Source organism: Lissotriton vulgaris, chromosome 6 (assembly GCF_964263255.1).
Source record: "Lissotriton vulgaris chromosome 6, aLisVul1.2, whole genome shotgun sequence".
NCBI lineage: Eukaryota > Metazoa > Chordata > Amphibia > Caudata > Salamandridae > Lissotriton > Lissotriton vulgaris.
The window spans coordinates 502,661,274-502,675,536 of NC_141694.1; the positions used below are offsets into that span (position 1 = coordinate 502,661,274).

Consider the following 14,263-nt stretch of genomic DNA (forward strand, 5'->3'; position numbering starts at 1 on the left):
GCTATCTATGAATATACCTAGTGCGTATAGACATGCATTAAGTAGAATACGTTCTGAGAATGTATTCCCTTTGTTCCCTAAATCACCTCATTGCTAGAGTTGAAACTCCATGTGCTTCTATCCTGCTATTAAAAACTGTAAACCGAATTGAGGTACAAAGTAACCCCTGCACTCTGATACACATGCATAATATGTGCACAATTTGATCACTCTTGTGATTCGACAACACAAAACCATCTGTACATTTGCAAACTAAATGGAGCATTTGTGGTGAAGAAACAATTCAGAGTACATTACAAAGACATACAAGCCCTTTTTTAAGCATAGTGCAAGGGTATGTCTGTGATGTCTAGCATAGATTTTGTAATAGGAGGGTATCTTTCTCGCACAAAATACAATGCTTGGACATAGTTTAAACCTTGCCCGGTTCCAGAACAGCACTCATGCAAAGTTGGAAAAGTATGCTGGAAAAAAACCTTTTGCAACGTTATGCATGCCTCAAGTAAGTGTACATTTTTTAGTGCAAAGCCCTGCCTGTTTTTTATTTGTAGATACGGTTTTGCCTCAAAAACCATGGATGGTTGCATGGGAATCCCCACTTATCACGGATGATATGCAAACCTTGCTTTACTTTTGGCTACGTTACCCTAGGGTCCATCATTAAACATGTTTTACGCCTGGAAAACTACATTTCGATTAAACACTTCTCGCTAGTTTGACTCATTTTTGTGATGCAAACCCAGCATCAAGTGTTCGTAAATCTACGTCAAAAATGTCTACGTGTCAAGCACGGTAAATCACTATTCCTAATAAGGAAATCGATTACGTTGTACTAAAGGTCACAGGTGTGAACTGTTACGTTTCAGCATTGTCCATCTCTGGCCTCAGGCCATGTTGCAAGAAAATATGTCCATATTACCATAGAATTTGAGCATGCTTCTTCAGATTATATTTTTTTCTCTCATGTCTAGTTCGCTTTTTAAATGGTCAGACGCACACTATACTATTCAGTTGGTGGATTGTGCACAAGGAAACACCATCAGAAAGGCTACTTTAAGTGGCTTCATGTCATTGCAATTGTGGATGTACCCTCTCACGGCTTTTATGGGACTGACACTATGGACAAGACCCAAGTCACTGGCTTCCACACATATTCTATAATATATCGGGCAAGCACCTTGTAAATGCCTTCTTACACTGGTTTCAGAATGTTGAATCGAATGCTTCTGTACTGTTTGCTGACATCTGTTTGAACTTTCCAAGATCATGTAAGAATCTGTAGAACAGCTTTTCAATGTCACCCAGGGGTGACAATAAGGCGCTGTTGTAGGCGCACATACACTGCAGATCTGAAGCTACAGAAGCCATCACTCTTCCCCTCTCTCCTCAATCGAAAAAGAGCCGGGAGCCCCTGATGGGAAGGTGAAAAGACAAAGGAAGCGGAAAGGACGCAATAAAATGAGAAGGGGCAAACAAGATCTAAGCCTGTACCCGATGTTTAAAACCTTTAGACGTCCAGCAGCCACAGGGGATATTGACCCAAAAAACTCTTCCGAGCCAATAACCGTAGGGGAAGATCAACCAATCACGCAGGACAGTGAAAAAAGGAAGAGGGGCATCTCCCTAGCGACAACAGAAACTAAATCCGTAATGGCACCTCTAGGAAAAAGGGAGCATAGTGGGACAAATGAGCAATCCATGACTCCCCACACGGCCCCCTCCAAACCCACTTAACACTCAGAACCATAAGACCCAGAGCCTAATTTCCTGCCACAAGACAAGTCAACTCGGCGGTACTACGACCTCAAATCAGGCATTCACAGTTAGCGGTGCCAATAACACACAGGGCGTAACTCCAGCGAGCAACAAAGGATCCGTGGGACATGGAAAAAATGAAAGGCTTGTCGGTGTGCCAATCGAGGATCGCTCCATGGGCCCCTTGGCAAAAACAGTATACAGGTCAAGTGTGCAACCAACCGAGGTAACTCCAAGGGCGCTCAGTGCATCACTGAGTGGGGTTGCCCTCTTCACCTACTTCTACCCAGAATACAAGTCTAAAGACGGCCATGACGTGTTAAATCGGGGGAATATCATAAAGCTGACCCAAGCAGCAGGACTGACAAATGTAATAACCACACAAGACATAACATCAATTGAATTTATCGCATCGAGTCAAGGCCAAATAAATGAAACCACAAAGGTCACCTGAAGTTCGGTAGAGGCAATGAACATCATCTTAGGGCAAACCGACACCTTCAAACAATGGGGCATACAGATACAACCGGGTAGGGAAGCGGGCTACCCACACGTTCTGCGGGCAAGCCAGAATGATGAACACAGACGAGCACGGAGGGGAGCAGTATATTCAGTCCTTAGGGGGGCACGCAATAAATCCCCCACTCCCGACCACAAACAGAGGAAATCAAGAGAAGACGGGACCAAATCAACCAGGGTCCCGGAAGAGGCCGGTACATGGTCATGGTTGGCCGGCACTTTGAATACAACTCGACTACTACGATGACAGCCCAATAGGGAACATCGACACGAAACACCACTCCTAAAGATCTGTTCATGACCATCAACGGTCTTACAAGTAAACTCGAGGACAACGCCACCATCACCTATCTTAGAGAATTCGACATAATACTTCTTCAGGAGACATGGCTCTTCGAACCACAGCACATAGAAGGCTTCAAAACCCATCATATTCCAGCCTAGAAACTGAATCACTCAGGTAGAGGGAGCGGCAGCCTAGCAATCTACATATCAACAAAAAACGCAGTCGCCTCTTGGGACCTTTTGGGCTCATCACACTGTCTACAGTGCGTAAGAATTTCTCACACTTCCAGTAAAGGTCCACGCTGGACAGTGATCCTAATGAACGTCTATGTCCGTCCAACCACAGAATCAAGGCAATCCTTTGTAGAAGAAGCTATAGCGACAGTAGTGAGAGTGAAAACTGGACCACTCTATGCAGAAATCCTACTATCAGGTGACTTCAACATGTGGTTAATGTCGGATCTACCAAAAAATGAGGTCACCAATTCACATGACAACATCTGGGAGATACCATCGCAGGACCGGGCAGGATGGCATAAGGACGACCCAAAGGGACGTTCCCTACAAGGCAACTTTGAAAACCTGGGCCTTAGAGCCCTTAATGGGCGTTTTCCCACAGATAAGCCTCCTCGCTTCTCCTATCTATCAAAAAAAGGCACTTCATTAATTGATTACACCTTTGTCAGCCTTTCCCTCCTCCAGCAAACAACAGGTTACAGTCTTGGGAGCAGAACAGAAAGTGACCATTCTCCCCAAGAAATACTGCTGAGGATTAGTCTCACGCAACACGACGCAGAAAGGGCATTGCCATTCGAGAGCTTCACAATCAACTTAAAACAAATTAAATGCTCCTTTAGAAATTTCCAACAAGTAGCAACAGAGGCCAAACAAATTATCGAGGGTCAAAGTGGGTGCCCGGACGATATAATAACCAACTGGTCAATATTTGCAACCGAACTCACCGACAAATATGCAAAACCAATAAAGCTCGGAAACCAGACTGTGCAAAAGCTGACGCCCAGCTCGAATCGTGATATTCAATCTGCAACAAGATCTATGAATCGGACATGGCGGGCATTAAAAACTGATCCAACTGATCCTACAAAAATAACGAAATTGAGAGAGGCCCGCAGTCACCTTAAGAAAGTCAAAAGTGAGCTACGCAGAAATCAATGGAACTCGTTCTGGGCCAAATTACAGCAAGATATAATAACGAACAACTCTGCCAGGTTTTGGCGCACAATCAATAGCATATCTGGTGGCGTACCCAAAGTTGCTTCCTCATGTATACTGGAGTCAGAGTGGGTTGATTTCCTCCAGCATCACTTCAACCACAGGGAAGCAATTTCTCCGTACCAGAGCTTCCCCTCCAAAGACAAAGCGGCTCAAAAAGGGGCTGATTGGGCACCTGACCCGAACATTTTAAATCCCCCAATGAAGGAATGTTTTAACGATGCTAAAAAAAAAAATAATGGAAACAACAAATGAGAGTTTCTCGACCCCAAGCAGCACTGAACTTACAACAATTCAGAAGGCAGAAATTGAAAAATTGATCAAAAAGGGACGGATGGACGGTGCCCCAGGTCCAGGAGGAATCCCTCAAGCCTTGTTTAAGGAAGATGCAACAATCTGGGCTGCGAAGCTAAGCACCTTATTTAATTCAGTCATGCAGAATAACATCATACCGGCCTCTTGGCGGGGATCAATCCTTGCACCAATCTTCAAAGGCGGGGACAAAAATTCCCTAAAGAATTACCGCCTCATCGCCCTTATCGACAATGAAGCAAAGTACTTTGTGGGAGTGTTGCTCAATTCACTCAGAGCATGGGCAGACGACAACTCTGTAATTCCTCCAAATCAAACTGGTTTTACAAGGAATACTGGCACCTCGGTCAATCTCATGACCCTCTCCTGTCTGATTGACCAAGCGAAGTTCAGGTCCTGCCCACTCTATATGGGATTCATTGACTTCCAAGCGGCCTTTGATAATGTGAACAGAGCTAAGCTCTGGCAAAAGCTGTCCAGACTAAACATTCCAGCGCACCTCCTAAGAGCGATACAACTCCTACATCAGGATACATGGGTCAGGATCAAGATCGGGGACGGCTCACGACTATCCCTCCCAATTCCGACGGAAAAAGGCTTAAAACAGGGTTGCGTCCTGGCCCGACACTTTTCAACTCATTTCTATCTGACCTTCCCGAAGCCCTTAACAAGGTCAATTCTCATGCTCCCAAAGTATCTGGCTTGCTGCTGTCAAATCTTTTATATGCTGACGACGTGGTTCTCCTCAGCAAAACTAAGATCGGAATGCAAGGCTCCTGGACGCTACCTCTGAATATTCGGAGAAGAACAAGCTCCTGATCAACAACAAGAAGACCAAAATCTTGGTGGCTCACCCAGGGAAATCAAAGGAATTGTCTCGGACGCCGAACAAGGAAAGTATCATAGAATCAAAAAGTCAAAAGTACCTTGGAGTTATTTTTAATAATAATGACAAATACAAATCTTACTTAGAGGAACAAAAAAGGAAAGGTGCCGCACTTGCTTTCGCAATTGGTTCAATTCAAAAGAAACTACAAGGCCCAACTTTTGCACCGACAATACAGGTCGCCCAGGCAAAAATTATTCCAACCCTAACCTATGGCAGTGAAGTCCTAAAAGGGTTGGACAGTGGCCAACTGGACAAAATCATCACAAAGATCTATAGATCAGTGTTCAAGGTACCAACACAAACATCACCGGCCCAAATTAGGTTGGAACTGGGAATTTGCCACCAACCACTCGCTAGAGCCATGACATTTCTCGTGTGCTGCCACAAATTGAGGTCATCGAAGGAAGGAAGCTTAGGACACCACCTGTGGGCAAGTCTTGATAGGAACTCATGGCGAGCAGGACATGACTATTGGGCAAAAAGCTTAACAACCCTGTGCCTAAATGACCTCTGGAGCATGTATGCAAGCCAGAAGGAATTCAAACGGCTGGCGAAAATAAGCACAAAACAACTTTCAATAGTGGAAGATAAGGCTCGTCTAGCAAAAAGAAGTCATGGTTGGTTGACTTTGCAATCTTACACCCTGTTGACCCCACAGCAGTACTTAACCGTACCTTTTACTGCACGAACAAAACTAAGTTTCTTAAAATTGAGACTGGGTGTCATCAACCTGCTGGTACACTTGCCAAAATGGAAAAAAGAGCACGGCCGAGACTTATGCCGCCTTTGTGGGTCTCACAAAGAAGACATCATACACATCACATGCCTTTGCCCAAAACTGCTGATTGAAAGACGGGCCCTTCTAAAGCACCTCTGGAATACAAAAACCATCAGAACCTGTAGAGCAGCTGTCTTGGCCTGCTTTGACCCTAGGAACCCCAAACTAAACTGCGCTCTAGTTAGGTTTATGGATCATGCAGTGACTTTGGTCTTTATATAAAATCATTGCAATGACGTTCATGAAGCGCAATCTCAGATGGCTGCCTTGAAAACTTGTTTACAGCATCTTACGGAGCTCAATGGCATAAACCGACTCTCCTGCACCAGATCCCCACAAACAGAAAATGAAATAATGACCCATAACAGTGCAAAGCATCTGCACATTACATCCACAATAGCTGCAGTAGTAGGTATGTGGGAGGTGCTAGAACTAGCCCTATCCATGATTCATTTCCCCACAAGTGTCCATCATGCCCAGTGCCTTTTTTCAAAAACTGAAATAATATTGATGCCAGTGCAGATACAATTAACAGTAAGAAAAGGACAAACAAAATAGGAGAACACTTGTATTCTGTTGCATAGTCCTTTATTTATTGACTGAGATCCTTCTGACCTCTTGTCTTTGTCAAATATTAAGGCCACCTTTATTTATTTTTAATTATTTGCAATTAGAATGTGTTGTCTGAATAACAATGAAGGGCAATTTATCTTAACATTCACAACTACAGATTAGCTCACTGATACATTTATTGAATAATTTTGTTCTGGTTTATTGCATTTTGTTTGTACGAATGTTTCACAAAAGAATTAGTACCCTGATAAAATGTTTCTGTAACATGCTATAATAAAACACAGAAGTGAAAGTCTGCTGGCTGTAATGAATTCAGTTATATCTCACAACAAAAATGTTATTGTACGTTGAACAAACATTGGCAAGACCAATACGTCTCAGCTATTTTATAAGTGAAAGTGCTCCTTCATCGATGGTATATTTTTGTGTACGTGACTCGGAATCTTATGGGTGAATGTAAGAAAGTCTCAACAACTGAATGAGTGAATAGATGAATGTATGAGTGAGGACTAAGTGCTTGGATGATTAATGGTATGGTTGTGTGAGTACATAGAGGATTAAAAGAATGACTGGATGAGTGTATTAATTCAGACAGTTTACACTGATCACTGGCCTACGAGAGATGTTATTAAAAATGTCAAGGATTACCAATATTATGCCAACGTACATTATACACCAGATCTACTGTATAGCATCATATTGCATTGTATAGTAGATTTGTTTAGAACTGTGTGGCATTGAAGTGTATAGTTTTTTGCGTTGTTGTACACTATTGCTTTGAATATTGTTACTATATTGCTTAATGTTGTTTCATTGTATAGAATTCCACTTCATAACTTGTGGCATTGTAAATTATAGCATTGTTCTATAGCACAACTATTGCTTTGCATAACATGTTGCATTGCAATGTAATGCATTTTTTTACACAGTGCTGCCTTCACTGCACTATCAGTCATCAACATGTCCAGAGAGGAGAAGAAGCAGGGAAGGGCAGCAGGAGACACCTGCCAAAAACTAGCAAACTCTACAAGTAGCAGAGGTTGCTAAGATGGGGCAAAGACCAAGACCAGAAAAGAACAGGCTGAGCGATGAATGCACAATACACTGTAGACTGATACCGAGTCTGCCCCTGTGATTACTTGTGACCCCTCCACACGCAAGTGAATGAAACGAAACAGAAACGGTAAATCGAAGATATGTATTCGTACCACAGTACTTACAGCTCCACCCAATTGGGGGTTGTCTACTGGTCTATGTCGATTTTGCATGAAAAAGGGTCCCCCAATCTTTCAGGTACCAAAATGTTCAGTGGTTGGAGCTTTTCAATGTTTTTTGGTTGGAGAAACTCTAAACTAAGCTAAATAAATGACATTAAAAACGTCACTACATATGCAACAGAAATTTTACAGGCAGTAAATAAATACATTTGCTACTTACCAACAACTGTCACATATGCCTGTTGACTACCAGGAACCACATTGCTGGGAAAGGTGAAGGATATATTTTTCGTCACTGTTTGCGTTGTACTCCCAGATAGCTGAAGCAGAACGGATTCTGTATAAAACTGTTGGATTCCTTCAGCCTGTTAAAGGAACAGATGTAGACTTGTTCTCATTTTCTAGAACATAATGCATTACATAACTGCATAACAAAACACCCGGAAGCCTTATTCATTTATAGAAATTGTTTTGGATGAATTAATGAACATTTTCACCTAACTGATTCCAATGAATTTACAACTTAAGCTTGATAAGAAAAGAGGATTTGTAGCACAAAGTATTACAGAAAAATTCTTTAGTTCTGTAAACGATTTGACTGCTTCCGGGATATATTGGTGGAAATGTTTTACCACCAAGCCAAAAGGGCACCAGGTAGATTGATTACAGTGGAAACTACACTCTAAACAGATCAACGTGAAAAAGAGCTGACCAACCAATTTTACTAGTATCAAAAAATGGTGGGGACTGGGAGCAGAAAATGCTCCAGTGCCCGTGCTCCACAACTATAACCCCTAGGGATGTGTGAGGGCAACAAGAAACAGGCTTGTTGATTGTTCCACTTCTGACGTCTGAAACCTACACTCCTTTTTCAGGAACAATGTCTCCCCGAACCAATTTTACTGCCTGTCCATTCCACATTTGGCTCATTCTCCACTGTAAAGCCAGACGGACGTGACACGGCCCACTGAAAGGGGCAAAGTGATGTTTAACCTTGGAGAAGGTCAGAGGGACCCTTTGATTGATCGTTATATGAACAGAAAGTACTTCATTCGGTGCCTAATGAGCAATCATGTATTGGGCGGCAATGGCAGTACCAGCTCACTACAATTGGATTGCCACCACAGGAACTTGTTTTTAGTCTTCCTTACTAAACACTCTCAAAGTTGTTTGTTGTCGATAATATAGGACATGTTTCGGTATTCAACAAGGATTGATTAAGCTACTCTTGTTGAAAGTAAAGGATGAAAGCTTGTTCGAGAATTACATACTTAACAGTCAATACTTCTATTCATAATTAGAAATTCGACTGTTTACAACATCAAGACCTAGATCAATGTGTTCTCCCCTATCCTAATAAACATGGTGCCATCCAACTAACTCATTTTGTTTCAAAACCTGGCATATTGCACGAGTGTTAGAGTTAGAATAGGTTTTAAGTGAGTTATGGGTCCGCTCATGCTGAAGAATAAATATTCTTAACGCAATTTCTGATTCCTTTTCATATTTTACATTTGTAATTTATTACAACTGAACTTCACACAGCTGCACCATTTTCTATTTGTTTCTCCCTTGTGACCATATCTTTGTATTTTTTTTAAAACACTTACAAAATCTACCTACCCTTTTCAGCCTGAGCACCGAGAGTGATGAATAACTATGCTCGTCTGTGTAAATGACCGACCAGGCCAGCTTGGTTTGCTGGCTTGGCACCACTAAAGCATTTGTTTTTTTTGTTTTTTTTATTTAATGAGAGTTCATACCGGTAAATACATATTTCTAACTGGATACATAGATACATAGATAGAAGCATAGAATTATATCGTCATGCGAAATAACAGAAAGAATAATAAACAATACAAATCAATTAACATATTAAATATCTTCACGACCAATAAATCATTCATTTATAGTTAATTTTGCTGTCCTCCAGGTAGCCACTGGGGCCCAAAGTCGCTTGCCCACATCCCTTAGCTTCGCTCCCTTTAAATCATATAATGCTTCCTCAATATTATGTATACCCAACATTCTGCACAACCACATTTGAAAAGTTGGGGCTTCTGTATCCTTCCAGGCTGCGCTAATTAAAATCCTAAGAACTGCTACGGAAATGAAAACCAGAGCTTCGGCCTCAATACTCATATTTAATTTCGCATCACAGCCAATTATTATCAAGGTTGGGGATAGGTTAATTTTGACATCCAGAAGCCCCTCTAAAAACCGTCTTATTTCAACTTTAATAGTTTTTAATTTTTCACAGCCATAGAACATGTGTATAAGATCAGCTATACCCTTTCCACATCTGGGGCAGTTGTTATCTGTCGCTTTCCCCCAAGAGAATAATTTTTCGGGCGTATAGTATAAATTAAATAGAGTTTTGTAATGTTGGGCTCTGAGATTCGAGGAGCGCAGAAACCTCTTATCCATAGCTAACGCCTTATCAAGGTCTACTTCGGGATCTCCCAATTTTTTGGACCATGCGGTTTCAATTTTTCCAATATCGTCAATTGATGCGTCGTTAAATATTTTATATATATCTCTAATTCTATGGCCCCCTGACTTCAGATTCTCAATTAGTTCGAATTTTCTAAGCAAAGTGGTACGTGGCCTGATTGATTTAATTCTATTTACAATCTGTATGTATTTGAACTCTTGATAACCTTGTAGTGAATAGTTTTGTGTAATTTCTTCAAGTGTTCTGCATTGATCTCTGATCATTATTTGCCCCAACTCCACAATACCATGACTCTCCCAATGGCGCCACGTTCCATCCCTACTAAGATTTGGAAAGAGTGTTGAATTCCAAAGTGGTGTTCGATGATGGATAGTAGGTATATCTAGAACTTTTTTAACCGTTTTCCATATATACCATAGACCTTCAAGCGTCTTGTATCCTAATTCCTTGTAATAGCTCCTCTGAGTTCTCCTTAATAAAAGCCCTACGGCTTCACTTCCCACCAGTAGCTCAAAAATTGATGGTATCTCCGTCTGCCTAAGGGTTGGGCCCCCTGGATGGAATGGAATAGCCATGTCTGTGAGGAGACATGCAAGATGATAGCTCTTAATATCTGGCAGTCCCAACCCACCTCTATCTTGTGGTAATGACATATATCTATTTGACCGCCTTATTTTTCCATATTGCCATAAGAATTTCATAAAAGTGGCCTCAATCTTCTTAATAATTTTCTCGTCAATTTTAAATGGGATTGATCTTAATTTGTAAAGCACCTTAGGAAACATTGTCATTTTTATAACGTTTGCCCTCCCAATCAGTGATAGCTGTAGTGAATCCATTCTTTTTAGATCTGTTTCCATAGATTTGATAAGAGGGGTATAATTATCGTCAATTGTTTTACCTGGTTCTGCATTTATTGTTATACCCAGGTAAACTACAGATCCTACATATCTTCCGTCCACCTTGGCTATTTTTTTAGAACATAATATCTGTGTTTTATCCACATTTAGTCGGTAGCCCGACACGTCTCCAAACTGGCCAGTTATGCTAACTACCTCCCTCATAGCTAGCTCTGGATCTTTTGTAATGACTGCTAAATCATCCGCGTAAGCGAGAAGTTTAGTATGAAACCCATTTGATACTACTGGTTTAATAAGCGCGCTGTTCATTAATTGTGTGATTAGGGGGTCTATGTAGAGCGCAAACAAGATTGGAGAGCATGGGCAGCCCTGTCTCGTACCCCTTGTGATATTGATCCTATCTGATCTTTCCCCCATTGATTGAATTCTTGCAGTAGGTGATGAATACATAGCTTGAATGGCTTGACAAAATCTAGGGCCAAATCCCCTTGCCTCCATAACCTTCCATAGAAAACTCCATCTGACGCGATCAAATGCCTTTTCTGCATCGAGGAGGATCATTGCGACCTCCTCATCCCTAGCAGCACCGATGTCAAATAAGGTGATAGCTCTCCTAATATGGTTTGTGGTTCCTCTTCCTGGGATAAACCCATGCTGCCAGGGGGAAACCAAGGACGCAATGATCCTTCCCATGCGCGTGGCCATGATTTTGGCATATAGCTTGTTATCACTGTTAATCAATGATATTGGTCTGTAGGAGCCCGGGTTGGTCTTTGGTTTCCCTTTTTTATGAAAGATTACTATATTAGTTTCTTGCCAGGACTCAGGTATTATTCCGGTATTCATAACACCATTGAATAGATCTAAGAGCATTGGTGTTGTTTCCTCCCTTAGACTTTTTTATAGTTCTACCGATATAGCATCTGGGCCCGCCGCCTTTCCGCTTGCAAGATCTTGCAGAGCTTCCAATACCTCAGACATTGTAATATCTTGTTCCAGTGATTCGATCTGGCCTGATTTTAACTTACTACCCATGTCTAACCAGCTTGTATTTGGGGGCTCTCCAGCTGCTTCTTCCTAATATAATTCTTGATAAAGCATTTGTGTTGCTATGTTTAGAATGCTAGGTGAAAATCGTGGGATCGCAGATGACTAAAGAAACTTTAGAAAGGTGGATATAGTACTTCACTACAGTTAAAATAACTGGTCCCACAAAACACATAAAAATTGTAACGCTGACCGGCTCCAAATATCAATGGAGGACTGAAATAGCGAAAGAAACAATATTGGGTGCCATTCAGCATTTCCTAGACATGGCGAAGCCTGTTTCCTTGCCCCTTTAGATCTTTCAGCAGCTTCTGGCAGTTGATCATAGGTGGCTTATTATTATCCTTGGACCCGTTCAGAGCTTGCTGACCTCCTTTCTAAGCAGGCTTGAACAGCCTGTCAGGTTGGGGGACATCTGTTCTCACCCAAAAAGGGAATCCCATCCCCTTTTTGCGTGTGAGAAAGCCAAAACTGGATTGCAGTGGCCTCTCAGACCCTGGCCCTAGTGCCACTAGGCACTTTAACTCGTCGCTTTCCTCAAAGAGTCTCGCCGAGGAAGCTGTCTCTGTCCATTTATAAATGTAACAAGCATTGGCAATGCAATAGGTCTCGCATTTGCAAGAGTTTCAGTTATTGGCATTGTATATGACAATGCCTTTTATTTATGTGTTTTTAAAACCTACAAGCCATGTGCAAAATAGTCCTTGCTTATAAGAAGCAAGGCTGGCAGTAAAAGAGGTGCTGTTACTGCCAACCTTGCTTCCTGTAAGCAAGGACTATAAGTACAAAGTACGTGTTTACGCACCACTTACAGGTTTTCAAAACACATAAATAAAAGACATTGTCATCTACAATGCAAATAGCTCAAACTCTCGCAAATGCGAGACCTATTGCATTGCAAATGTTTGTTGAGCTCTGAGACAGAGGCTGCAGCAGTCATAGGAAGGCAGGGACCGTGACATCAGGCCGTGCATTTTAAAAGAAGGAGAGAGGAGGCAGTAGCAGCAGCCAAAACATACCTCAGTCCTTCAATGCACAACAAATGTGGCAAGATAAGAGCAAGATTTACAGCTCTATTTACAACAGAGCTCTGTGAACCATGATCACTGGTCTCTAGTGCTCCATCTTAAAGAAAGAAATAGTGCTCACAATGGGGAAGTCCTTGAGAATGGGTGGAGCCTTTGAAGCCTATTATCCTGAATACAGCATATCTCACAGAGACAGCGCAACGTCAAAACGTGACAGGCACCGAGCGGTGCCTGCCACGTTGTACATTGATATGCAGGGAGGTACCATAGGTAAACCCCATGTGCACCCCCCACCCCCCAGAGTCCCTGGGGGCCCAAAACAGGCCCCCGCAAGAGATTCCCGCATGCCTTATTGCCGCCACGGAAAGGCATGTCATCTGTCTCCATCATAATATGGATAGCGGTGTTTAGCAGACACTGCCACAATATTAAACTCTTTTCCACCCGGTCGACTTGTCGACCAGGCGGAAAAGCGGAGGATGGTCTTTTTGTCCGCCGTGGTCCCCACCGCCATAGTAATATGACGGGTAAAATGGTTGGCGGGCGGGGACGGATCTCGGGCAGATCGCCACTGCCATGCAAGCGGTGGCGATCTGCCTGAGATCCTAATGACCCCCTAAATCTTCAAAAAACAAAAATGCATTCTTCTTTCCTGTCAAAGAAATTGCAAATTTAAACATGGCTGACCGAATGAACTTTAGATTGAAGGTTTCACCCTTTTGCTTGCTCAGGATGTCAAATTCCTAGCCTTCTGGCTCTAGTATAATTTCCGTGGATGGCCCAAAATGGAGGAAGATGGAACAGCGCTATCCACCTAGAGGGTTTGAGGATGAACAGAACTGGGTGGAGCAACAGTTAGATGCCATAGGTTGTATCACAGGCTTGCTACATACCACAATGTGTGTACAGAGGGAATCTCTTGGGTGCATTACAGGTGCCATCCGATAGTAAAAGCTAGGAAATGCTGCAGATTTATTGGGCTGCAATTTAAATTCTGGGAATGGCACGAAGTACCAGTATAGTGTAGTTGAGTTAAAAATCAAGCAGTCACATAAGGGTTGTATTGGCGTGTGGCTTCTCTCTTCAGTAGAGGAGGAGCACAACATCGCTTTGGTCAGAGTTGAGGGTTGGGGTCCCATACTGGAGAAATGCTGCAGACGTGGGATGGGAATCAGGAGTGATCACATAGAGATTTGGAAAATGTATATGAAAGGTTTAAGGAATCATCACCGCACACCAGGGAAACATCGAAAGTGGCACACACCAAGACTGGAGCGCAACAGAGGTTAGAATTGGTGAAGACTCTGCTGTC

At 42.4% G+C, this 14,263-nt stretch overlaps 1 protein-coding gene across 1 annotated transcript in view; it reads right to left on the reverse strand.

Moving 5' to 3' along the window:
* The window catches only part of LOC147707494 (CD109 antigen-like), a 502,391-nt gene that overhangs the window by 119,559 nt on the left and 368,569 nt on the right, over nt 1-14,263 (reverse strand). The window contains exon 22 of the mRNA XM_086926510.1: nt 7,782-7,926. Coding sequence (XP_086782636.1) covers nt 7,782-7,926 — 145 coding nt within the window. The remainder of the gene's footprint in view (nt 1-7,781; nt 7,927-14,263) is intronic.